This window comes from Lepidothrix coronata, unplaced genomic scaffold, assembly GCF_001604755.1.
Source record: "Lepidothrix coronata isolate B3197 unplaced genomic scaffold, Lepidothrix_coronata-1.0 Scaffold194, whole genome shotgun sequence".
Classification (NCBI taxonomy): Eukaryota; Metazoa; Chordata; class Aves; order Passeriformes; family Pipridae; genus Lepidothrix; species Lepidothrix coronata.
In genome coordinates, this window is record NW_016690374.1 from 332383 (window position 1) to 359653 (window position 27271).

The following is a 27271-nucleotide window of genomic DNA, read 5'->3' on the forward strand; positions in this document are numbered from 1 at the left end:
TTTAATAAGAAAGAGGGCATGAAGAACTGAAGATATTGGACTAGAGTACAAAGGAGGATGGAGGCGTAAAGGGAAGCAATCCCTTAATGCCAATAAACGAAAGACCTGAGCTTCTCAGAATGCAATTTATATTTACCAATGCTCCACATGTGAGCTCTAGAACTGATTAACAATTTTAGCAGTTATGTCTACTGTGAAAAGAAAGCTACCAGACTTGTGTGAACTGGAGACTGAGTAGAGCACTAAAACAAAAGACCAAAAAGTTCATAGTTGAGAACTAGAAAGAAAATGCTGATATTTATTCAGTGTATCTAATAAATTATGCATTTTCTTAATATCACATTTAGTACTTTCCTTTTAGGACCATCCAGTTGAACCGAATTTTGGAGTGACCTGGTAGCAGTCAGGTTCCTACTAATTAGCAACAAAGTAATTGTGGAATTTGTGTGCTTGTCGTCTGATTTTTGTATAGACTTCAGTTAAAACACATTGTTCTTCGCTTTAGAAGTCTTTTCTTATGAAACTGATATTGGAACTTCTGGGGATTGCTATTAAAAGGATGCATCAGCCAAGCTGAGAGAATGGGAAACTCTTGAATAATTTTGTCTTTATGTATCTTCTAAGTTAACATAGCTTCGTGCCTTATTTCTAAATTTCCACTTAAAATTATAATACTGCTTTTATTAATCTGTCCCCTATTTGACTTTCTGTGAGTCTCCAAAACTTGAGGAAAAAGTTCCATGTTTTATTCTGGAAGAGCAATGGCTTTTTTCATTATTTCTCTGGCATATCTGCAGCTTTTGGAGAAAAATACAAGAGGTGCCATTTCTTTCTGAAGAACAGTTGATATAAAACAACAAAAGGTTTCAGTGCTTTAAGATATGAATGTAAGGTGTTAAGCCAAGACTTAACTTCTAAAAGAACTTGGCTTCCAAATTACTGGTACCTCAATTTAAAAAAAAAAAAAGGGGGGAGGGGGCAACAAAGCAAACAGCAACCTTGGATGCTTGTAAGTACATGTTCATTATTATTACCAGAAGTGAAGATGACTTTCAGCAGCATATGTTGATAAAGTAGAAAGTTAAGTTTACACTTCTGTAACTACTTCTGTTTTGTGATTTCAGATGGTTTTTGATATGCTGGTACTTCAGAAGCACAATACAGAAATGACAACTGCAGCAGGTGAAGCATTCTACACATTAGTGTGTTTGCATCAGGTATGGCATTTAGACACACCCTGAAAAGAAGTAATTTGTTAAAGGAGAGTAGTTAATTACTGTGTGCCTGGTAAATCATAGAATCAGTTGGGTTGGAAGGGGGAACCCTCACGTCTGTAGTCCAACTTCTTGCTCAAAGTGGAGTCAACGTTTAATTCAGATCAAGTTGCTCAGGACTTTCTCCAGCTGTGTTTTGAAAACCTCCAAGATGGATATTTCAAAGCCTTTTTAAGTGGCCCATTAGTCAAGTGCTTGATTATCCATATAATATGCTTTTAGCACCTGCCAGACAGACTTGTTGACCCACCACTGGATTCATTCAAGTTCATCAATATCCTTAAGGAGCCCGAAACTAGACACAGTATTCCACATCTAATCTAACAAGTGCAGTTTAAAGACAAACAGTAAATACAGCCCAGTATGCAGTTAGTGTTCACTGCTGACAGGACACACAGCTGACTTGCTTAGCCTGCTGCCCCAGGGCCTTCAGGCCCTTCTTCCAGCAGAACTGCTCCCCAGCCTGTCAGTTCCCATCCCTATTGTTGCAGGCGGTTAGTCTGTTTCAGCTGCAGGACTTTGCATGTGTCCTTGTTGAGTTTTGTGAGTTTCCCCTCAGCTCATTCCTCCAGCCTGAGTAGGTGGCACTGAATGTCAGTCCTGCCCTTGAACGTACTGGCTGCATTCCTCAGTTGGATTTCATCTCAGACTTGAGGAGAGTGAATTTCCTCTCCTCATCCAGGTCACTGACTAAAACACTTAAAGGGACGAAGTCCAGATGAGAGCTCTGAATGCTACTTGTAACCATCTTTCAGGTGGAGTATGAGCCATTAATCGCAAGCCTTTATAGGCTGATGATAGAGGTGTGTTTTCACCCATGTAGTAGCCCACCCATTTAGACAAGAAAATCCCATCTTAGTTACAAGGATGTTGTGTGTGACTGCTAAAGACTTGCTAACATCAGGCATCCACTGCTCTGTGCTTATCCACAGATCTAGTCATTCTGTCACAGAAGACACTTTGGTAAAGCATGATTTATCACTGGTAAATCCACACTGGCTGTTCTCAATCCTTTTCTCTTTCACATGCCCAGAGATAGCTTCCAGGAGTACTTCATCATTTTCTCAGTCATTCTAAGATGATAGAGAGCAGCCTTGTAATGATGTGAGCAAGCTTTCTGAACCCTTGGATAGATTCTCTCAGGTCTCATGAGCTTGTATGCATCAAGATTCTCAAGAGATTACTGGGTTGATCCTCTTTACTATGGATAGTTCCTCTCCTCCTTGAACCCTGTCTCTAGTCACAAAGGTCTGGAAAAACCTGTCAGTGAAGACCAAGGCAAATAAAGCATTGATTCGTTCATCCCTACCTTTTGTCTACTATCATTAAACCAGCTGTTCCCATTCAGCAGCAGAACCCACATTTTCTGTATTCCTTCTTTTACTGTTAAAGTACTGGTAAAAGCTGCTTTTGTTGTCTTTGATGTCCCTTGCTAAATTGAGCTTTAGATGAACTTCATTTTTGTCATTGTTCCTATCCAGACAATGTTTCTACTTTCCTCCTTTGTAGCTGTCCCTGCATGTATTGTCCTTGCACTGCAGTTCAGTCATGAATTCCCTGCTTAGCTGAGTCGGTGTCCTTACATGTTTATATTGCTTTCTTCAGTATCTGGACAGGCCATTCTTGTGCTTGGAAGAGGTTGTCCTTAAAGACCTGTCAGCTCTCCTGAGATTTTTGTTTCCAGAGCTCACTCCCACAGGATACCACCCACCAGTCTCTTGAATAAGGTGAAATCTGCTCTCATGATGTCCAGGTTCTGTACTTGGCTGGTAGCCCATCTGCTTTTTGAGCAAATGTCAGAGAGATAATCTCTTCTAAGTCTGATCTGGAAACTTCCTCAAGTTGCTTGAAGATGACTCAGTCCACTAAAAGCCACTAGGGATTTGTAGCAAGATCCCACCATGATGTCATCTTTGTCACCTCTCCTCTGATCATCATTCATAAGCACTCAACTAGATTGTTGCCCTGTCTGTAGAAGAGCATCCTTAATTTGAGCTGTCCTTTCACAGAAGTGGCAAGCTTCTGTCGTCTTCTTCTGTAAAGAGTCTCCGTCTCTTCGAACACTTCAGTCATGCCACCTGTCCCACCACATCTCAGTGCCTGCAGTGATGTTGCAGCTCTGTACCTGCACTTGGAGCTCTAGCTCCCTCTTTCCAAAGCTGAATGTATTGCTACACAGACATTTGAGACTGGCCTCCTTTTATCATGTTTAATACTTCCCAATGAGCACCATTAAACCCATCACACTTCTTTGTGTTCTTAATACTCTTGGTCTCTGTCTTCTCACTTATCTGCAAGCTGTTACCACCATCCCCCAACATACTCTTTAAAGCCCTTCCTGCCAGGTTGGCAAGCCTTTGGCAAAGATGTTCCTAAGCCGCTTTGTCCTAGGGATCCTCTCTCTTGCTAGCAACCTTATCCCTCAAAGAGGGACTCGTGATCATGTAAGACAAAAAGATCCTATGATATCACCCACAGGTGGCAAATTCATGTTGTGTCTACCTCCACCCAACCCCTCACTGGCAGAATTGAAAGGAACGCCATTCTGGCTCCTGTGTCCTTCACCCATGCTCCCAGATCTCAGTCACTTTGGAATCGCTCCAGTTTTGTGTGCCCCTTGGCAGTGTCCTTCTAGTCATGTTTGACATGTTTCTTTGTCGTCTATTTCTGTCCAAGTAAGTATGACAGTAAGTAGGAAGCTCTTAGAAAGGATTCTAACCTCTCTATCCCAGAGAGGGGACCCTAGAAAATGGAGAACCTGTGGGAGGAGATGGTTGGTATGGCACACCAAACACAAGACAGGCATGAAAAAAGAACAGTCCAGTTTGCAGGAATAAACCTATGCTAAGAAAGAGCCAGAAGGCCCTTTGAGTGTGTGCCTGAAATTGTCATCTTACTCTGTGCTGCAAAGCACTGTACCTAGCTTTGAAGACTTCTTTAGCCTTACAAAAATACCCAGCCTGGATAAAGGACTTTATCTGGTTTGGAGGTAGGTGAAAGGCTGTGGGGTCCATAGTTGCTGCTGGTACAGTAGTCAGTGAAACTGGCTAACAGGTGGAGAAGTATTGATAGTTTTCTGTCACAACTTTTATTCTGGATCTTGTCTTGATGAGAGAAGTTGTATATACTATATCTTTTTTTTTTTTATGTTTATTTAACAGGCTGAATATTCAGAGCTAGTTGAAACATTGCTATCAACTCAGCAAGATCCAGTAATTTACCAGCGGTTAGCAGATGCCTTCAACAAACTTACTGCAAGCAGCACTCCTCCTACACTGGACCGTAAGCAGAAGATGGCCTTCTTAAAGAGTTTAGAAGAATTTATGGCAAATGTTGGTGGACTTCTCTGTGTAAAATAAACAACAAAACTCTATGCCTAATTTAGACCCTTTCTGCGAAATGCACTGAGAAATGCTGAATGCTGACTAAATCTTGTACCTGTCTCTGGGTTCTTTGCAGCCATCTCAGATTCTAGAGAGCCTGGAAGTTTGAACATAACACAGTGGAATAGGAGAGGTCAACTTTGAATCAGCTTCTGCTATTATGTGTTAGCTGCAATCTGTCATACTTATGTGTGGGAGAGAATGAACAGAAAATTTGAATTTAATTTTTTTCCATATATGTGCAAACAGATATGGGCACAAGGAAAAATAAATGCAGTGCCTTTCCCCCTGCACTGGTTTAAAATATGAGTGGTCATATAAACATACAGATTTCTTTTCTACCCAAAATCATGTTAGAGTGTGATGTAGATACATGTAAAGCTCTAAACAGTTTAGCTGATTTTAAGCTTTATTTTTCTTCTCTTTGAGTTTGTGTTCCAATGGGGAAGAAAAACCAAATGGCATTTTAACTTGTGTTCAGTTCTGTTTTTCTACATCAACCCAACATTGCATGTTTAATGCAATGCATGTTTTTACATTATGTTCTGCTGCCTAAAGTTCAAAGAAAAAAAGGTGTATATTTTTGTTCCCCTAAAATGAACTTTAGGAACTGTAGCCATTTCATTGCCTTAATTTAAAAGAAGAAAAAAGCTCATATACTTTAGGTAAGAAATATAAGGCAAGATTTAAGGCAAGATTTGACTCTTCAGAGTTGGTTTGGGACGTTGGCACTGAGCTGCTGTGTACATGTTGCAGCCTTTCATGATGATGTGTCATTTTGGAATGAGTGTCTAATGCAAGGTTCGTGTGTAATTTTACTTTCAGTATCTGTTTTGATTCTTAAGGGGTTGCACGACACTGCAATGTATTTCTACACTGAACTGTTTGCTTAAGCAATAACAACCCAAAAGGTGTGAATTACCGGCAAACTTTGTAAAGTTGGGGCATTAGCTAAAACAATTATGCTAGCACAGGGGCATCAGACCCTTTTACTCAAGGTTTGTGTTTGTTTGACTCCAGCAGGGAAAGGTAATTGGGGATGTATACTGGTGTGGGAGATTTTTAGTTTTGCTGAATCTAGCTCCACTTCTGCAGAGCCCTCCCAGCTGCTCTGCTCTTGCTTGGTTTTTTGTATCAGCACTTTAGCTATTAGAATAGCAGAATATAGTGCCCTGATTATAGGGAACCAACAAGGCAGAGCTGCACATGAGTATGAAAGCAAGGCCTGCTTTTCTCCTGTCATGAGCCAGAGAAAACTGAAGCAAACACAAATGCTGCATGTCTAGTAAAATTATTTTTGTGGAAATACATGGAGGAAGAAGTGGGCCCTTCTGTTTAAGATCTCTGCTAGATTATGCTGTTGAATATTTCCTATGTGTTTTTTAAATTTATATAAAATGTACGGTAATACATCTTTATATGGCAATGTGTAACGTTCATGTTTGCAATTCTGTGGCATTCTTCAGCTATTCATCTCAAAATTAGTCACAATAGCCAGAATTTTTAAAAGACACAAATCTCTAATACTGTGCTATAAGTGATCTAAGGCTCTAAGGCTTTTTTTTTTCCTTAAGTTAAATTCATATGTGTCTCAAGCATGGATCCACAAGGCCAAAAATGCCATCTTTTTATTATACTTTTCTCTTTTAATTGATGTGAAAACTAAGCAAGGGCAGATTTACACATTACAAAGTGACCATAAAACTTGTTAGATAATAATGTACCTTCGCAGCAAGTATTTTATTTCTAAGATATTTGCATAGCATTTTAGAACAGGAGTATTGCTCTCAATTTTTTCTTGAAACTCTAATGCATTTCTTTAAAGGATTTCTCGACTGTGCGCTTGCACAAAAGATAATGATCTTGGCAGATCCTTCTGTTTCAAACTGTTGTGCTGGCTGATTTTTTTTTTTTTAGTTGTCTGGGATTTGCTATGTTTTTGAAACTGCTTCTGGAGTTTTTCTGAGTTTGTACATTGGATGGGGCAGTGGTTCTGAAACCTCGTTTTTTCCAGATGAAGGGCACTGAAGCCTGGGAACATAAGCAGCAGTAGGAGCTGCTAGTTTGTTATGATGTGCTCAATGTCAAATACCTTGACCAAAGTCTTCAAAGACATCATAGCAAATACTTTCAATTTGTTTGGATCTGACTGAATAACTGATTTCACTAATTTCTTTCATACCTAGCTCTGTCACTATTGTTTCATAAATCTTAAAGCTGACTCGCTATTTAAAAATATTTATTAACTTAAAAATTTTGAAATCCTCTTGCATATTGTAATTGAAGAATTGGAGCACAAATTGAGTTCATATTCAGGACAAAGTAATGTGCATACCCATTATTGTTCTAATCAGGCCCATTGTGTTGTAACAATCAGAGACACATAGCATCTTCTGAGTATCAAGTCTTGCTTAAGTATGAATACCTACTTTTCAAAGACTAGTTTTGAAGGTTATTTAAGAATTTCCTTTTCCCTTCATTTAAGAATAATATTTTATGTTAAAGGGAAGCTGTCCTAGTAAGGGTTTGGGGTGTTTTTGTAATTTTCCTGCTTAAATGTTATACTTCCCTGTTTCTTAATTTTTCTTACATTCTCATATATTCAGCAGGGATCTTTCCATGCCATTTTGTGTTTCTTTTAGAGCACATTCTAAGATGTCTCTGCTCAGTGACATCAGTGAAATTGGGAATAGGTTTTATTCATTCATACTCCTGCTGGTTTGGTGGCTGCTTCTATCTGAACTATTTGGCTTCTATATCCCTAATAAAAGAAAAAGAAAAAAAAAAGAAGTCCTTCAGTGATCTTCTACACATCCAATTGCTATAAATCGGGATGTGGAAGTTCACTGAGGTCCACAGGAAAGAGTCATAGACCATTTTTAATGAACACTGAGAGCTGGCTCCATAAAGTGTTCTGAAAGTTTTACAGCATCACTGCATTGATTTTCCATTCACTGTGCAAAGTGAATAATGGTTCTAAAAATGCACCTGTTTCTTGAAGGAAAAAAGGCAACTCAAACCGAATTATAAATGCTGCATGATACAATTGTAACTAATATATTTGTCTGGACTTCTCTTGCTAAAACAGATTATTGATCCAGTGTTTTCATTCTGAGAGCTAAAAGTCAAGTAGCTTTCCCATTTTGCTATCTCCTTCCCATTGTAATAGTTCTAATGCTGGCTTAATAATTTTCTGTTGTTCAGCATAGCATTTTCGATGTTGACAAGCACGACCATAGAGTTCAATCATAAAATTCAAGACCTAGAAAGCACAGATGCATATGGACAGGCAGAAGTGGACTGCTACTTCCACATGAAAACTCCACTTTCACATGCATTTATGCCTTAATTACCTTCATTGAATCACTGCCAGAATCTGCTACTTTTTGCCCAGAGGTTTGTGTTTCACTGTTTAGTGGTAAAGAGCTCACCTTTTTTCTCAGGAAAAAGAAACTTGTTTTCTCAGCATGTCCAAATCCTACTGGTTGAAAGAGGGGGGTTTGAACTGGAGTCATCTCTTTCATAGTGCATAGTGCTCACTAAAGCCCCAGTGTTTATCTGGGCAAATCCCTTTATGTCTAGGCCATGTAGTTCAAGAAAATAAGCTTGCTCAGAGCAGTCAGTTGTCCATTTAAAATATAAAATTCTTTAAAAGGGAAAGCAAATTCTAATTTGTGGTCTGTAAAACTATTAAAAGTACGAATTGCAGCATTTCTCTTGTAAAACACTTCAAGTAACTTCAGTTTTGGTTAAGTAATTACATAAGAAGGAGTGTTTGTTGGTTTTTTTTAATGGAAGTAGCTTGATGAATATAAGCGCAGGAGTAGGAGCCAGGCTCCTCTAATTTTCTAATAAGTTTTTCCGCTGGATCCTCTGTGGCCATTGGCAAGTAGCTAGAACTGTGTTGTTGAAATAGCATTAACATCTGCCTACCTCACAGGGATGTTGTGAGGATTAGTTTATGCCTGTAAAATCCTTTGAGGATCTGAGATGCTATGTAAATATTATATACTTTAGTTTGTGAGGTGTAAGATTTACTGTAATGAGAACAGATTTTCATAATGATAAAGCCCAGGAGAGGCAGCAGTGGTGCAGTATTCCCCAGGACTGATCTACTGCAGTACAGGAATGCTTGTTGTAAATTGTCATTATTTCAATTACAGCTGATTGAAATAGTGGCTTCTTCTTCAATAAGGTGAGATTCCCCACCAGTGTGCCTCAGTTCTGGTCTACACAGGGAGAGGACAGTTGTTGATTTATTCAGGCTTTGGTGCCTCTACTTGTGACAAGTGCTGCTTGTGGTAGGGTTTTTTGTTTGGTTTGGTCTTGGTTTTTTTATACTTTTCTGCAAGGAACAAACACCATTCATTTCTACCATGTCTGTTCCAGTCTCTCAGTATAACCAAAGCCTAATGATAACAACTAAATTTAAGGAGCCATCTCTGCCCCCCCCTCCTCCCACCCCGTAAATTTGCATTTAATATGAGTAGATTGTGCCCTTTTTACAGCAAATTAGATTAATGCTTTCTGGCACTGATCATGAAGCAAATCATGAAGTGTGTTTTGCTCTAGGGCCTTAAGCTCTCAGCTCTCTTATAAAACACTTTTTTCAATATGAGATTTCTTGGGGCCCTAGCAACTGAGATATCCCTGGCTTTCCCTTTTCCTCAGTGGATTGAAATTGATTCTGTTTTTTCATTCCTTCCCTTTCCCTATCCTGCTTTTCCTGTCCTTTTGAGCCATTCTAAAGTGGATTTGGATGACCACTCCAACCTCAGTAGAAAGATACTACCCATATGATTTTCCAATCTGTTACAGCTTGATACTTGAAATTGATAAAAACCTTTCTAGTAGCATTCCCCAGCATGTTTCAATCTCCCACTGAACCATTCTAGAATTTATAATTATGAAAAAACATATTATCCTCTTTTATTTGTTCCATTTGTGCAAAATAAGGAACCTCCATGCAGTGAACATGCAGTTTTAAGGCAATAAATGCTAGTACTGCTGTTGGTCAAGTGTGTAAATATTTTGAATGTATCATTCAGTACTGTGTTGAGTTTATATATTAAAAACACAGGGATTGAAGTGCTAGTTGATTTCAAGTTTTGTTTTACCTGTACAGTTGAAGATATGAAGTTGCATAGAAGTATTTCACAATTTATTGCAATAAGACTTGGGAAATGGCTGTGTAATCAAGCCTTATCACAACTGATTTTTCAATTTTGAAATGATCACTTTGTGTATTTTTAAGATCCATAAGCAGGAGAAGGATCAAATTGTTTTCCACTAAAGACTTTTATTATTTTGTTTTGGCCATGTGTGATTTGTGTGTATTCTTGTTTAATATTTTTCTAAAATCTCATCTGTGTTGAATCCCTGAAATAGAAGTTGTTATAACTCCTTATGGTAGAAACAAAAATAGGAACATTATGAAACCTTGGGCTACACATTTTGCTCTATGACTACAGTGAATGCACAGTAATTAGGTTAAAAGTTGATGGGGTAACTTTAACCTGCATCGGCACTTAAGGCATGAGTTTGTCCATCAACAGAAAAAATATGTGATTAGGGGTACAACAGGAGTATCTCACACTGCACTGCAATTACCAGAAATGGCCATGAATAAATATATAATCAAATTAATCTTCCCCCATCTTCCAAAAAAAATTTTTAACAGTGACCTTTCAGGTCACTATATTGGTGGTATTTGTCTACCCAGAAGGAATGATTTCTGGGTCTTTAATTTTGTGTGTGTATTTCATCTAAACTGTTTCTGATGATATCTGGCACGGAAATGTTTTCCATGTAAGGGACATCAACAGTATGTTACTTCATGGATATCAGAAAAGTTCAGTTACAGGCAGCAGTTCCTAATGTGCTATAAACTACAGTTATTTTCTATTGCTCCCTTCTTACTTCCATGCACCCACATCTTTTAAAAAAAAAAAAAAAGCTTCACAAATCCTGAAAGTAAAACTATGCGACAGGTATGGTGGTGACAGCTTGCTATGTATCTTGGCTATATGTAGCACTAGAATTTTACTGGTTTCAGAAGTAAAATTACTGCAGTTATATATTTATATTGGCATGGTTTAGTTTAGTGAACATTTTGGTGAAGGATGGAAACATTTAAGGTAATTTTGAGGAAATTCCTTAAAGCAGCTGGTAAGACTAACAGCAGCATAACTAAGCAGCCTTTCATGTAGAAAATGGAACTATTCTGATTTACCTTAAATACAAGGTCTGGAATAAACTTGAATGATTTGGGTACAAAGCCTTCATTCAGACTTGTCTGTCTAAGTGTACAAAACTCCATCAGTTTTGCCTTTATGAAACTTTTTTGCTTCAGTTGTGAGTGGTGGAGTTGTGGTGGGTTTTTTCCTTCAGTGGTTTGCCATGTCTTACAAGCAGAAATGTAGGAAAGCTCAACCCTCCAAGTGGAATTTGTCTGGCCCGTCAGCTGAGGAGGAGGTCATACATGAACTGGAAGAGGGAAGGAGGAGGAGAAGAAATTAAAAACTTTGCAACGTTATCTGGAGAAAGAAAAACAAATCAAGCTACTCTACAAGAAGAAAAAGAAATTGATAATACAAGTGTTATCCCGTAACTTTGTAACCCATAACATCTTGATAGGATTAATAAAAGCCTGCCGTTCCATCAACACGGTTGGGGAAAAGAGAAAGTGCTATTTTGGAATTTTGTGAAATGAAATGCAATATTATCAGTGTAAGTTTTGTTAATTAAATAATACATGCCTCTTTATTTTGGAAGACGTTCCAGACAAATCTGCATCTCCAAAGAGAACGCTGAAGTTACCGACTGTGAACGTAATTCATTACTAGTTTTTCTCTTTTCTATATTTGAATCTTATGGAACAGCTGTTTTCACCTTAACATCTATTAGATGGTATCACATTTGATTTTTCTGACATGCTGGTGCCTTTGCAAGTGAGAGTAGAGCAAAGCTGTGAGTGTCATGTACTTCCTTTTTTCTTTCCTTCTGTGTCTGGCCTACTGTTCATGATTGTAAAGACATGTATGTTTGATTTGCTTTAACTTATTGTTTTGGATGCTGCAGTTTAGATTTGTGGCATATTCAAACTGCTTCCAGTTGCTGTGTTTGGTGTTTACTGAATGAAAGTCATCGCTAGACTCCAACACAAGTATTGATGTGAAAGCCTCACTCGTAACTCAATTTAACAAGTTGTCAGCACATTTGCTTTAATTTTGGAACTGCAGCGGTACTGGTAATGGTCTTTCGTTCATTCAAATGATTGTTGTAACTCGGAAAAAAAAAAAAAAATGAGGCCCAAACCCCACCACCACACTGTGGAGTCTTTAGGAAGATCACTGATGTCCTCACACAAGGTCAACACTACTTTGGGGAAGGCTTATATTCTTCTGCCACTTTTAGGAAAGACTGTTCTTCTGAAGTACTTTTTTGCCTGCTTTTAGGCTGTTATGCACTTTCACGATTTCTTAACAAACTACTGTTAAAATGTACTGTACCATGGATTTTGATAAGCGCACATGTATTTAAACAATTCGCTCAGCCTCAGGAAAGCTGGAAAAATCGGATACCTGTTTTGTATCTTGATTAAAATGTTTGCATTTGTAAATGCATCCCTTTAGATGGCCAGATAATATCTAGATCCTGTGAGTGTAACTATTTAAGATACCAGTATAGTCTGTAAAATGAGGACTGTAATTTTGCTTTAGGGACAGAGAAAAGGGTGTCCTCTTATTTTTCTTAGAGATATATATAGTCTGAATTGAAGTTTCAAAAGCAAAAAGCAGTAATAAACCCCACTTAGTGTTCAGGAAAAAAATGTTTTCTTTCTCAACACTATCTGATTTCTATTTTCTTTCTTCTCCTTAAAAAGTGTGTATGAAATAAGTGCAGAGGTATGTGCAGGAAAAACTGTAAAATCTGCTGCTGTACATGTTTGCTACTTGACTGCATTTTCTGTTCCACTTTAATTTTACTGGTTTTGCTAAATATATTTTATATATTTTCCTTCCTGCTTCTTGTGATGGCAGTGATTACATCTTTTGGGGGAAAAATCAAAAACAACCATAAGAAGGCTTTGGGGCCAGAAAATTCCATAAAGGTTGTATGTTACTGTATATCTCAGGACATTTTTTGAGACAATTCCAGAAAATTCCATAAAGGTTGTATGTTACTGTATATCTCAGGACATTTTTTGAGACAACTGCATAAATCAGGAGCAATGGTAAAATCGATGGGGATACGAAAATGTACAAAGGTATAGATGCTGGTAATTCTGTTTCAGGGTTGTTGGTTTGGGGGTTCTTTTAAACATTTCTAAAATCCATTTAAAATGTCAGTACTAGATGCGAAAGAGTGACTTAAATAGAGCATTTTTCAATCTGAAGATTTAGCCCTCTTTGTGGCCCCTGAATTGCTTCCAAGGGTTCCACAAAACCAGGCAAAATAGAAGTCACAGGGATCATGTATCACTGTCATGTTTCTAAGACTTGCATCCCCATAGAGAAAGAATTGCGAGTCCGTGAACTGTTTGAGGATGGAAACTCACTACTGTACTTGAATTCATGTAGCGACTGCAAGCTTTTAAGAGGCTGACTAACAGTCTGTCCTCCCATGTGCCCCAAGGTCTCAGGAAGCTGTGATGCACCTGGCCTGCACAGCTACCCCATGGGGCTCCAGTGCACCTTTGATTCTGCATTTGTAGGAGAACAGCTCAGTGTTGAAGGACAAAGCACAGCAAGCTTCGCTTACAAAGGTGAGCTGTTGCAGGTTGTTCTGCAAGTAGAATATTTCCACTTCTGTTATTTTCCATCATCCATGTTCTGTTGACATTAACTAGAAGTAATCCTTTTATGGTTGTAAAGCATTGCCTGCTTGGCTGCCTTCCAAATCAACGTGCAATTGGCTTGCCAGCCCTAAAACTGTTGAGTTTTTTTGGGGGCGGGGGAAGCTAATAATTATTTTAGGCTTAATGGGAGCAGAAGAGGTTCTACAATTAGAATTTAATAATCTATTTTCATATTAATTAAAACTAATTGTACTTTTTCATATGGCTATGGCTAGTGCCTATAGCAAGAGGAAGAAATGTATAGAATTTCATTACTTGAGAAAAACTAGAGTAAAAATAATAAACATCAAAACACAAAAACCTTGTAAGTAACTAGTTGCTCTTGCTGTGTTTTTAAAAAACTTTCTGATACAGCAAATTTATTAGTGAAGAGGCAGTGGTGTATGTCATCAGGTTCATCTTAAGGACACTGGTGTCACTGCTGTGTGACATGACTTTGTCAGTGAAAGGATAAGGGGCGACAGCTTAACTAGAAACATCTTCCTGCAAAAAAAGATTAGGAAAAATAAAACCCAATTACTAATAAGAAAGTTATTGCAGGGTGCACTTTACAGGTGCTCCCATGTTTGTGGTTGGTTTGTCTTCACATCCCAAAGAAAATGTATTGCAAGAGAACCTCTTTTGTTTCCTGCAGGGTCACTCGAGCTCCTTCCAAGCTTTCCTTCTAGAACTGCCTTGTAACAGGATTCAAGCAAGGTCTTGAGATGTCTGTTTGCTGCCAAGTAGTGTCTGGTATCAAAACTTAAATAGTGTTGCCCCGCCTACCCCTCAAGCCCCCCCACAGCCATGTGCCCTTACATGATCTCTGTAACTCTTCGGGTGAGGAGGAATCACTTGTCAGGGGTAGACTGTTGCTCTGTGAAATCTGGACTGAGAGTATGTGCCATCCCAGTTTCCTTTATCTTTTCATTTTCAGTCCTGTACAAAACACTTTTCACATAAAATGTGCTACAAATACACATGAAACAGGAAATACTTTTAAGTGTCATTTCTCTGTAGTATCTAAACTGCATTTCTTGCTGCACTCAATAATACTGTGCAGGTGTCAGACAACAAGAACGATGGAGAGAGACTTTTTACAAGGTTATGCACTGACAGGACAAAGGGGGAATGGCTTCAAACTGGGAGAGGGTAAGTTTAGATTAGATATTCTGAAGAAATTCTTTACTGTGAAGGTGGTGAGGCACTGAACAGGTTGTCCAGAAAAGCTGTGGATGCCCTATCTCTTGAAGTGTTCGAGGCTGTGCTGGATGGAGCTCTGAGAAATCTGGTCTAGTGAAAAGTGTCCCTGTCTATGGCAGAGAGGGTTGAACTAGATGCTTTTTAAGGTCTCTTCCAACCCAAGCCATTCTAAGATTCTATGAAATTAAACAAGGAAAGGGAAAGTATTTTAAAACTTGCTATTCTTTGCAAGTATCTAAGAATCGGCTCGACTTCTGTTAGTATGCAAGAAGGCGAGGTCGTTCTAACTTGCTGATGCTTAACAGAAATGGAAAGCCTGGGCAGGAGCGCCAGATGTAGAAAACCATTCTGAGGCAGTGGGTTGCGGTGTAAGTCCGAAGCTCGTGGCTTTTTGAACACTTGTCACTCTCTCTGGAGATAACCTGTCATCTCCCACTCTGACATGACGGGCGCCTTTCGCTGTCTCACAGCCCAGCTCAGACTTCAGTATCTGTCGAAGTCCCTCCACAGATGCGGAATTCCTCAGCCTCCGGAGCCCGTCCAGCGCCGGCGGCAGCACGCAGCTCGTACTTCAGCTGAGAGGGAGCCGCTCCGCCGACCGCTGTGCAGCGGGAAAGGCGAGGGCATAGCGACACGAGAAACCCCCAGGGCAGAGTGCGTGTGCCGCCGGGAGCGGTGCGCGGGTCACGGAGAGGGATCCCACTCGGATCGGGAATCCCCGCCCACTCCCGCCCCCTCCCGCCGCAGCGCCCAGCAGGGGGCGCGCGCGACCCACGCGCGGCGTTCGGGGCGGGGCCGGCCGGGCGATCTCCGCGCGCGCGGAGGGATCCACGGGTGGTGAGTGGGGAGGAGGCGGAGGAGGAGGCGGACGCGGGGCGGGGGTGGTGCGGCACAGTCCCTCTGTCCGTCCTCTCGTGCTCGCCGTGAGGGCAGGCGGGCTCCCCGCTCCAGGGGCGCGGAGGCCGGAGCCGGGACATCGCGGAGCTTCCTGCCCGCCGGCCCCTTCCGCTCCCCGGGTTCGGTGTCGGCCGAGGCGCGGGCGGGCGGGCCGGCGTCACCCCGTAGCCCCCAGGGGTTTATTGTGGCCGCAGGGCGCCCTCAGAGCGATACACACTGGAGGGGCCGGGAGAAATGGGCCTTCTCCAGAAGCCGCCTGTGCCCCGTCTTTCGTTCACGTGTCGGAGGGTCCTGGCGGTGCTGAGCCCTGCCGGCGGTCCCTCCGTGCTCTCTGAGAAGAGTGGGAATAGGCTACGTCTCCACATATTTAGTAATTCTCTGAGTCAGTTTCTCTTCTGCGAACTGTTCTTGTGTTACTTTGATGCGCTGTGAAATTCAGTCACCCAGGGATTCCGTGGCTCAGCAACACTTTCTGTCATGAACCAGCTCCTTTTGATAGTGTTTTTCTTATTGTTGTTTTGGGGGGTTGGGGTTTTTTTTGGTTTTGGTTTGGTTTGGTTGTTTGTTTTTTTTTTGTGAAGGCCGTTGCAGCCTATATTTGGCCTTTTAATTCTTGCTTTGGAAAACCGTGGTCCATCTCTGCCCATGATCATGTCACTCATGATTACAGACTGTCATACTCCTTCTCAGGTACTCCTTCCTCATTGTCCTACAAACTCATTGTCCTACAAAAGCTTTTCTAGTCTTTGGATGTCTCAATACCCTTCCTGAACCTTTTCTAGTTTCAGTATTTTCCCTGTTTTTTGTTGAGATAAAGAGACCACAGCTGCTATTCAGTTTTATTCTGTATGTGTTGGTAACTTGGAGCTCTTAACAGCTCCTTTTAAATTTCTTTGTAAATTCTACTTAATCGTGTTATCAGACACAATTCCCACACAGTCAGGAGATGTAGGATTATGATACATGATTCTCAAAAAACACAAAATCACTGTTTGGTGGCAGCCAAGAAAAACACATCAAATGGTAGAATTTTTTGGGAAAAGAAATAGAATGTAACAGAAAACATCATGAAACAACAGCATAAACATGATCACTCGTATCTTAGACATTGTGTAGAGTTCTAGTCTCCTCAAAAAAAGGGTATATTAGAAGGATTCAACAAGGAAGAGTGAATGCATCAAAAGACTTTTGTAAACCCATCAGAGAGGGTTAAGACCCTTCAGGCTAGAAAAGAGCCAGTTTGCTGAGTGAGGGAAAGGGGATGTCTTAGAGGTGTCTGTGAAATGACACGTGGAGAGAGTGTAGGGCTCAACCACTTGCTTTCTCTTCTGACACACCAAGTGTCTGCACCATGTGAAGCGAGTGCATGGTGTCACAGCAAGAAGAGATAGTTATTCATAAAATGATTGATAAAATGAAGCTTCAATAGATGACATTGTAGATGAAAAACTTTTATGGGAATTTGAGGGATACTGGACAAGTGTTTCTGAGAACAGCATTCATGGAATGAACCACTTCGGATGGAAAAACAGCTTCCTTAGTAGAAAATGGTTAAAGTCTATGAGAGTATAGAGTGGGGAGGTATCACATGTATTTGCCTTACCTCAGTCCTTTTGAGGCAGTGGTTTTGGCTGTCTTCAGGATGGAATGACCAGTATCAACCCTTGAGGACACAAGAATGACTGGTATCAATGCTTGACTTGAACTAGTACAGCCTTCTTCTTGAACCATTTGCCATGGACATGAACAAAAAGTTATTCGAACTGAATCCTGAAATGGAACTGTCTCAGATCTGTGGCAGGTTGTCTATGGACACAGCATTTGGATTCCTGTACATGATAACAAGCTCAAGCTTGAGCAGAGTGCAGTATCTTCTGGCTTTTGAAGTATCAGGGCATGTGTCTGGCCTTTAGTAACCATTCCAGTCCCTCAGATCAGGGCTTGTTTACCTCCAGGCAGGTGGTTGGAGCTCCTTCCAGGTGATTTTCATTATGGTTGCGCACCATTGCCCAGCCTTTCTTGGTGTGTGCTACAGACACCATAGATGATGAGCTGCTTGTCTCAAAGACTGCCTTGGGCAGCTTGGAAGAAATACAAACAGCTATATTTAACTCCATTTCATGCTCTCTGTCTTTAGATCCAAGTTACTCTAGAATAAGATCTTTTCTGAAGCTGCACATGTGCTTTTTATATTGTCGGTAAAAGATCTCAGGTGCATACACTGTCTTCCTCCTCCCCCTTCCCAGCTATGAACAGTGTGGCTTTCCAGTTGTATTTCTATTCCACGGCCTTTCAGCAGTCTCTCCTTTCCCCTTCAGCTAAGGAACATTTTACTACAATGAGATGACATCTTTAGGATGCCACAAAAGAATGAGCGGTGAAAAGTGGCTTGTACACCCAGCAAATGGTATTTCCAAGTTGTGTGGGCATTCAGGGAGCCCTGACTTACAGGTATGGGTTTAGGCTGACGCAGCCTCTTTGGCAGAGAGACATTGGAGTCACCTTTGGTGCAGTCTCTTGGTAAAAGTTCTGAAGCAGCAATTGGATACTTTACCAGGAGAGTATTTTTTGAGGTGACTTTGTAAATGTAGATCCCACCTCCTGCCTGCTTTTACCTGTATGAGAGGAGCTTCCTCTTGAGTAGTGCTGTGGATCTAGAAGGATCTAACCTCTGGAGCAAGCTACGTGTTCTGTCTTTGTGGGGTGAGGGCATGTAGGGCACTTGTCTCAGCTGACCTATGACTGCAGGTTTCCAGACACCTCTGGACAGGGGCACAGTTCCATTTGGGTGTAAGGGCTGTGCTCTGTCTCTGAGAATACAGTTTTTCAGGTGATCATAATTCCAGGTGGAACAAATGTACCAGGGACCAAAGACTGTTAATTTTTCCTATAGCATTGATACTTATGTTCCTTCTAACCTAGGGTATTTTTTTCCTCCGTTTTAGAATTTGACTGTATAAGATTAGAGTTCTCATACATGACATCTGGAAACTGTCATTAAATAGGTACAGGATTCTTGTGTAGACAAGGCCTTGGAGTCTCCTGTGCTACTATTATCTCTTTTAATTTATTTTTTGTTTTCTTTGAAGAGCTTTCACTCTGTAGTGATGACATTTGCCTGAACAGTTCATGAGCTAATAAGAGGGATTGAGCTGTGCAGAGGGGAAGGGACTAAGGAGTCTGCAGGCACCTCCACCCCCTTCCTCCTGCCTGCTACACTGTAGGCCATGTGGTGCAGTTGTAGTCACCTCACTTTTACTGTTTTATGGGTAGATCTGGCCCTTTAGAGACCAGTAGCATCTAAATTTGCCATTTTACTGTATGAACACAGTCCTGCCTTAAATAGTTCCTGTTCCACTGAATCTGTGCAAACTTACCCCCTTTTTTCCTCCTTTCCTTTAGGCTAACTTTGACTTCACCATGAGTCTTATTTTCCTAAACTTCATGCAGTGTTCTTGAGCTATTCTTGGAGATCTGATTTTTTTATCATTTTGCTTTTTTTATTGTGTGCAAATGCAACATGTAAACTAAGAATTAATAGTAAAGAAGATCTGTCACTTTGCTACTTTTAAACTTTGCATTCCTATTAACACAAGGGTTTAGTGTAGGTAGAATGGCTGGATCAGCACTGTATGTGTTATGAATGCTCTGAATTCCAGGGCATTCCTAAAACACAGCCCTGAACCCTTGTGTGGCTCATGTAGGGAGTCTACATGAGGACAGAGAAAGGGCTGCTGGTGAGGGACCCAGGGCCTGGGGCAAGCACAGGTGGGTCAGCTGGAGCCTCAGGGGTCTTGGGAATTAAGAGTGTAAAGGTTCTCTAAGAGCCAGAGGCACTATGGGTTTCTGTGCTTCTTCCCATCCTCTCCCAAATGTTTCAGGGTTGCTTCTGGACTTGAGAGCAGTGAACTGGAAGGGGTATAGAGGGGCTTTCAAACAGCAGAACTGTCTCCCTTAAAGGATTTACAAGTCTTTTTCACATAAACTCACTTTAATATTTTTTGTATGTAGTTCTTAAGCACAAGAATTTGTTCATGCTAATGACCTAAGTCAGAATATGTGCATTCAGAAAAATATATTGAATTTTGGGAGTATTCGTAATAGATGTACAATATATTTCTACCATATGTTCTGAGTTACCTCTCCTCGCAACCTCACAGTTAATTACTGCTTAGTTCCTAAGGCTTTAATTTACAAACCAAAAGGAAGGCTATTAAAAAGTAAACTGAAAAATTATTAATAGATAAAAGATGTCTGTGGGAGTATGCCTTTTTATCTACTGAAACAGTGGGAAACTCTTCATCAGCAATTTTGTCTGTGAGGGTTTCATTTCACGGGCATGGATTTAGTCCTTGCAAATGCCTGTATGGGCTCACTGAAGAGAAAATAAAGATTCCAGCTTTTGACTTAAGAACTGCGACTTTGCATCTGTTTCAGTTTCTTAACGTCAAAGCATAGATGTGTCCTTGCTTAGGGGATAATAGCAAACCAGATTACTACATGTATCAGTCACTTAAAAAAAAAAAAAGAAGTTGTGAGTTAAGGAGCGATTTTAAATTTTTAACATGTCCTAATGAAAATTCATTGTTGTATAGGGCCTAAAATGGATCATAGTGTTTTGTATTGTAAGAGCATTGTGTCTAGAAACTGTATTATCTGGCTGAACTTGCAGTCATTTTTATAAAAAATACTTTAATACATAATTTAATAATGTATTTATTTTTAAAAATAGGGGGGGGAAATTACGATCTTGGTCTTACTAGGGAGCTTGACTTTGAAATTCTCCTCTTGCTTGAGGCTAACACCATAGGTGGGTTTTTAGGCTCTGAATGATCCCTTGTTTTGCAGGCCTGGCCTGAGAAGCCAGCAAGTCAGTAAGCAATATTTTGGAAAAGCCAAGTGCTTTCCTCTTATCCCATGTAGGTGCGTACGGTGTCACCGGAATGGTAGAGTAACTGTGTGAGTCACCCCACAGTGGCAGGTTAAGGTATCTTTTTCCAGCAAGCAGGGAGAAGCTGTTTTAGGAAACTTCATCTTGAAAGCTCTGCAAGAGTGGAAGGAAGGGTTGACGGGGAGGAGACTGGAGTTGTCATTGCAGTCCAGGGGACAGGGAGAAGAAAAACCCTGAGCGGCTATACTTGAGATGACTCACATTCACGCACTGTTCACGTGGTACGTGGTTCTCAGTGGCTTCTGCATAAAGTCAGGCGTACTCCCGTTTCCAGGCTCTGCTGAAGTCATTGCTTGTGTGCTAGTTCTGAGATTGGGTGCAGAGAAAATGGGTTTCTTCAGAGAAGAATATTTTCCGGTTTCGTCCAGTAGTTTCCACGTGTTGGGTCATTTCTGGCACCGTCGTTCCACGAGGTGGCACCGTCCCTTCTGCAGAGGACACAAACTCTGCTGCACTGCCTGGGGTCAGCAGGGCTCAGGCATTCTGCACAGCAGAACCCATGTCAAGAGTTCTCTGGAAATGGCTGTACTTTTCCATTAGTATATACTGCGTCTCTTGACACAAGTTATGTCCAGGTTTTTACACGCAAAATGCACAAGTTTTCAGTGGAGTAGGGTTAGAAAAACATCTTTATGAGCTTCTTGCCTGCCTTTTTTTTTTTTTTTAAAGTTTCTGGCATTCAGAAGAATCTTTTTATGGCAAGGAAGTTAAAGCCAGGTGATGCTGACCTAGAATGCTGGTTTACTTCATTTTGAGTCAAAATTGTGTAACTTTGAACATGGAGAGGAATGACCAGTAGCTGTCATTATTTCTAGGAGAAAAGGGAATAATTTCTATGGGATTTTTCAAATCCACTAAAGGAGTTTTTTTCTGAAAGGTGATACATACAAAGTATATGGATTCAGGAAACCAAGAACTGTAATGACAACTTCCTTGTAAGAATAAAAGCCAAATCTGTGTTGTACAGAAAGGGAACAGTGTTGCTACTGTTCCTAAATTCTCTGTGGAGACGTTATTTCCGATTGGCCTCTCACTGATTTAAGACCACCTAAGTAGAAGGAATATGTTTTCTTTTGTTAGGAAGTTTTTATTTTTAGCTGCATTGTTGGTGGAATTTGTTTTACCTCAGAAGATTATGCTGTTATTAAAAGCATTCACCATTGAAAAGGTTGATTTAGTGAATTTATTTTTTTCTGTTTGACATCTAGGAAAATGGATGATGATGACGATGACATTCCTCAGCTTTCATCCCATACATTGGCTGCCCTCCAGGAGTTCTATTTGGAACAGCAGCAGAGAGAGGGCATGAAGACCTCCCAAGGGTTTAATCAATATTCCATTGGCTCAATAGAAGAAGATTGGGTAAGAAACTATAAACCTCCATGAATGAAGCACAGATGGAGGAGTAGCCTTTACTGAGTTTCTTTTGTGGATGGATAATGAAATTAAATTAAAAAGGGGAACACTCAAGATGTTCCTATTCATGGATGGCAACACTGTAGGGAGATCTGTTTTACTATTTAATCTCGGTATAGTTGTCTCTTCTACATGTGTGGGGGAGTACAAACTGAAAGTACATGGAGGGGGAATAAAGCTGCTGACAGAAACATCTGTCCCTTCTGGAAATTTTAACCTGAGTTTGGCATGGGAAGGTAGTGAAGACTCCTCCCTGAGACTGAGACAAACACAGTGTAACAAGATCAAGTGATCTTTCCTTTCACTTCATATTTCTCTCTGTGTTTTATTTCTTTGTTTTTGTGGATGGCTGTTTCACTGCTTGTTTTTATTTGTGACAGACTGACTTTTGATTTGTCTCTGGATTGTTTGGTGGTTTTTTTTGCTCTTCCTTTTCCTGATCCCTTCTGATTTAGTAGTTTATCCTTTATTTTCTTCTATACTGTCACTTTTCAGGGTCCTTTTTCTTCTTCTGCTAAAGTAACTCAATTTAAGAGCACATAAGTATTGTGCATCTGCACATGGGGTTTGAAATAGCCTTGTCAGTGGTTTGGATTACCTGGTTTTCCTGATAGTGCCATGCATGCTTTGGAAACATGTGGTGTAAGCTACCCGGATTCCAGAAGTAGAAAGACTGTCAGGAAAATAGTTACTTTTCCAGCGTTACAGTTTATGAACTGGGAGGTTGCTGTGGATTTTGGTTTTCTTCAGTTATGACTCACCACACCTCACTGTACATAACACAGTCAGAAGTTTTGATGTTGTTTGTAATTGTGCATTATTTCTCAGCAACTGAGCCAGTTTTGGTACAGCGATGAAACTGCGTCGTGCCTGGCCAAGGAAGCGGTTGTGGCAGCTGGAGAAGGTGGCAGGTAGGATTTAATAATGGCATTGTAGATTTAACATGTCTTTTGTTTCTACTACAGAGAGTATGCAGTTTAATTCATTACTCATTGTACTTCACCTTTGTTCAACTGCAGTATTGCAGAACTGCTTTGCTGTTATTTAGTTAATAGTTTATACTGATCTTCCCATTTACCATTTTACTGAATGCTGTAGGCTGTGTCTTTTTAAAAGTTTACTATGAATCTTTTTATTTTTTGAGAAATACAGAGAGCTCTAGAGCATATTAGTAACTTGTAATTATTTTCTCTGGTTTTATACAATGTTTCTGTAGAACAGATGCAAAAAGTTGTTTTCTTCCTATTTCTATACGAAGTAATTTTTAATTTTAAGTTTTCAAGTATATTTCCTTGCTTTTCTGAAACAAGATTTTCTCTGTAGTTAGGCTTAAGGTCTTTGTGCAGCATGGAGGTTGAATAGGTAATGGCTTAAAGTTATTAAAGTGTAATTAGTTGTCAGAATGGAGAAAGAATAGCTTACATTTTGGGGACTAATGTTTAAAAATGTTTTTCCCAAAGCAGCTGTGACGACTGGAGTAGGGGTTTTGTTGCTGTTGTTTGCCCTTTAAATCAATATTCTCAGTTATTGTGTCTTTTTCAGGATAGCATGTGTTAGTGCACCGAGTGTGTACCAGAAACTGAAAGAACTGGATGGTAAAGATTTTTCAGTGTGTATACTTGAGTACGACAGAAGGTTTTCTGTATATGGAGACGAATTTATCTTCTATGATTACAACCAGCCTTTGAACTTACCTGAAAATCTCCTGCCACACAGTTTTGACATTGTAATAGCAGATCCACCCTATCTGTCTGAGGAATGTCTTCAGAAAACTGCAGAGACGATCAAATACTTGACAAAAGGAAAGATACTGCTTTGCACAGGTATAACTAGTAAAAATATTAGGTCCCCATAAGGATCTTTTTCTCTCTCTCAAAAGACAAACTCGCTCATGTGAGAGAAATATTAATATTAAACTATAATATTAAATTATCGTTAATTTAAGGGGCAGTATGTGTCCTAAGCTTTATATTTGAATACTTGAGTTCAACCTTTGTTTTAAACTGGAGGAAATGGTTTTTAATAGGACTTTTGAAAGTCAGGTTTTTTTCTTACAGCATTGCGAGTTTTACTGAATTTTGGAAGAATTATAAGGTCATCTTGCAAAGTTCCAGAAATACTTTTTCTCTTGTAAGAAGGCCACTCTCTGTAATTGCAATGATTGAAGTCGGGGTATGGCAAACATAGGTGCAACTTACTGTTGGTATCCTAGGCACTGAAATACAGCAGGAGGAATTAAAAACCAGTGATAAAAGCAGTGAAACTAGATAACTAGATAATTGTACTTGCAGGTCCTTCTTTATGAAAATGCACTTGCTGACTTAAGAAGTGATGTGTATCTGCCTTAGTCATGTCATTTCCTAAACTGTATTGTTATTACAAGACACCTGAAGACATCTGGGAAACTTTTGCAAAAAGCAAAGGACAAAAGCCCTTTTTACGTACAACTTGGGGGAAGTCAACCAAGCAGGCAAAGTAAATAAAAAATTAAAAGGTGGCCATAGAAAGTCTACTTCTTGGCTTAATTGCTCATGGCAGTCACGGGGTGGTTCTGCCTAAAATGGGTAGGTGGTCCTTCAGTTTACAAAGTTTGAGAAATACTGTTCAAGAAGTGATTTCTCAGTGCGTAGCTGTGGTTTATTTAAGTGGAAGAGTATATGTAATCTGTTTGCATTTCCCATGGCTCCCTACCATTTAACTTGCTACATACTTGGCATGTAGCAAGAAGACTGAGTTCGAGTTTCTTTTCTGTATAAAGGGCACTGATACCCTCTACCTATTTTTATGAAAGTTTTTGGACATTTGTTTCCTTGGGGTGTCTTCCATTCTTTTAGATTTATTTTAAATTTCTCAATAGATTCAGTTGTTAAGGAAGGCTGACAATGTAGCTGCTTTAAGCCTTCCTTCCGTAAAAAAAACCAGGCTCTGTTATATATGCATTTGTGAGGAGCTACTAAAAAAGTCCAAACATTCTGTTACTGTTTTTCTTATTGAATACCAATTATTTATGCTGCAGGTGCCGTCATGGAGGAACAGGCAGCAAAGCATCTTGGTGTGAAGATGTGCAAGTTTATTCCAAAACACTTGCGAAATTTAGCCAATGAATTTCGATGTTATGTGAACTATGCTTCTGGACTGGACTGATTTTCATAAGAAGATCTACAACTTCTTCAGTCAAGCTGCTTTCTGGTTTTTATCAGTGACTCCACAATTCTCAGTGCTGAAATATTTAGCTCTGAGTATTATTTCCTGGGCTAGCTTTAATCAACATGTGTTAGCCTCTCTCTTTTAAATGAGTAAGCATTTGCAGTTACTGTGTTTGTATTTTACCTATTAGGTAAATGTGGACCAAACAATGCAGGGGCTGGATAACAGGAACTTCTCTGTTCGAATTTAATTCTAACTGGTAACTTTTACAATTCAGAGACCTTTTTGAAGTGATTTTAGCTTATAACAACACATAGGTGCTTGCTTTGCAGACATCAGAATTGTCATTGCAAAAGAACTTGATACTTCTGTAGTAATGTTAGTCCCTTAAATCTTGAATCATAGCAGTTCTGATTAAATATATTGCCTGCTTTTTAATAGATTTCAATATCAAACTAAAGATGATTTACAGGTATATCAAGTTTATAGTTACAAAAACAGTTTGTTTTTTTCCAGTTGCCCAGTTTTCTTTCTCTCCTGTTCCACAGACAACAGCAGAGCAGTAGAAATTGTTGAATTTCTTAGAAAATGTTGAATCTTAAAAGGCCACTGAGGAATAATGTAATGTATTGATAAACCCCCACTGTTTCAAATGTTAGATTTCATATACAAGGTTTGGACTATATTTCAATCAAAATAGATTATACATCATTAGAAAAATTTTGCTTAGGGATAGTAGACATTTTTGGTAACTGGGAATTTCTAAAGTTAGTTTTGACTAACTACACTACTAATGTATTTTTGGGTGAAAGTTGGTTCATAAATTCCAAGGCACTCAACAGTTTATAATCTATAAATACACTGTACAAAACACAAGTAATTGTCTTTATATGCCATATTGTGTAAAAGGCTAACAGAAATGCTTCATCTACAAAATGTATCACCTAAAACGAAGTATTGAGAAATTTATTTTGCAGTGGGAATAAACCTTATTAAGCTTGTGAGACGAGATCTTTTTATAAGGTAGAGATAACACTCATGTTTCTGTGCATTCCTGCTGTTTACATGCAGATTTTCCCATCTGGTTGAGTAAACAACTGAGGAGGAATAATGTAGATAGAATTTAATCCTCTCTCAGTGCTCACAGTATCGTGCTGCCTGAGCTGGACACAACAGTGGTTCATAAATAACCATCCAAGCCACTGTAGCTCTCTTCTCCATTTTCCAAGAAATCTGTTTATTTCCTAAGGCTTTTCCCTCCTCACGCTTTATACCTGCTGTTCCTGAGTTTCATTATAACAGTTTTCTTTCTCTTTCATGGCCTTGGCTTCTGTCAGACAGGCAACAGGTTTGTTAAACGAGGCAGCGCTTGCAGGAGAACAGGCACCAGACTCTTCTGACAGCCTCCATGAGCCCATGGCCAAAACCAGAAGCCATCCTTGCCGCTGAGCCAGGATCCCCCCTGAAAATACCTGTCCACGGGTGACATACAGCTGGGTTTAGTTGTTTTCCAGGAGGCTTCACCATCACTTTTATGTGGCCAGTTTAAAAAAAAAAGCAAACCAGAGTGTTAATTGCACGGTTATTGGCACAAGTCTGTACTTCACAATTGTAAACTGGTTTATTACCAAGCAGATGGAGACAATGAAATAACTCATGAAACTTTGTTTATAACTCCATGGAGGCTTCAAGGGGGACAGGTATGATTGTCAGAAGGGAGGATATTCTTCCCCTGCCATCCACCTAAATTAGGATGTGCTGTTCAAATCGAAGCTTCACCTATATTGCTGCTTTGCTATTAGTTCCTTCAGTTCTTTGCTTTATTTTGGTAAATGTGTGTTGCTGGGCTCTCTACAGCAAAATCAAAAGACAACTTTGCTAGCTTCATCAGAGACCTTTCTTAAAAAAAAAAATAAAACTGCACCATTCAGTTATACCAAGAAATTCACTTCCAAGAAAATAACTGCTGCTTCTCACATGTAGGTCAGACAGCTTTGAAAAGAGGCACTGTGAAGATGCACAGTTATGAAAATGAGAGTACATATAAATCTGTGCAGATGCACTCAACAGAGCAGCCCGTTGTCCACCAAATTCCCTCTTAAAAACCTGATGAGTGCAGGCAGTTGCCCAAGCAGAGCTTGACTGGTGGCTTTTACAGACT

General features: G+C 39.9%; 2 protein-coding genes across 6 annotated transcripts in view; both read left to right on the forward strand.

Moving 5' to 3' along the window:
• Positions 1 to 12676, forward strand: part of XPO4 (exportin 4) — an 82100-nt gene extending 69424 nt beyond the window's left edge. For all 3 annotated transcript variants that reach the window (XM_017831664.1, XM_017831666.1, XM_017831665.1), the window contains exons 22-23: positions 1125 to 1217; positions 4436 to 12676. In XM_017831664.1, coding sequence (XP_017687153.1) covers positions 1125 to 1217; positions 4436 to 4633 — 291 coding nt within the window. In that variant the 3' untranslated portion in view covers positions 4634 to 12676. The remainder of the gene's footprint in view (positions 1 to 1124; positions 1218 to 4435) is intronic.
• Positions 12677 to 15470: 2794 nt separating this feature from the next.
• Positions 15471 to 26114, forward strand: EEF1AKMT1 (eukaryotic translation elongation factor 1 alpha lysine methyltransferase 1). Of its 3 annotated transcripts, none has more exons than XM_017831669.1 (5): positions 15471 to 15536; positions 21756 to 21909; positions 22792 to 22874; positions 23506 to 23786; positions 24980 to 26114. In XM_017831669.1, the coding sequence occupies exons 2-5, from the start codon at positions 21760 to 21762 to the stop codon at positions 25105 to 25107; spliced, it is 642 nt and encodes a 213-aa protein (XP_017687158.1). In that variant the 5' UTR covers positions 15471 to 15536; positions 21756 to 21759; the 3' UTR covers positions 25108 to 26114. The 3 variants fall into 3 exon arrangements, with proteins under 3 accessions (XP_017687158.1, XP_017687159.1, XP_017687157.1); XM_017831670.1 differs by lacking the exon at positions 15471 to 15536 and adding an exon at positions 16061 to 16286; XM_017831668.1 differs by lacking the exon at positions 15471 to 15536 and adding an exon at positions 19888 to 20768.
• The last annotated feature ends 1157 nt before the right edge of the window (positions 26115 to 27271 follow it).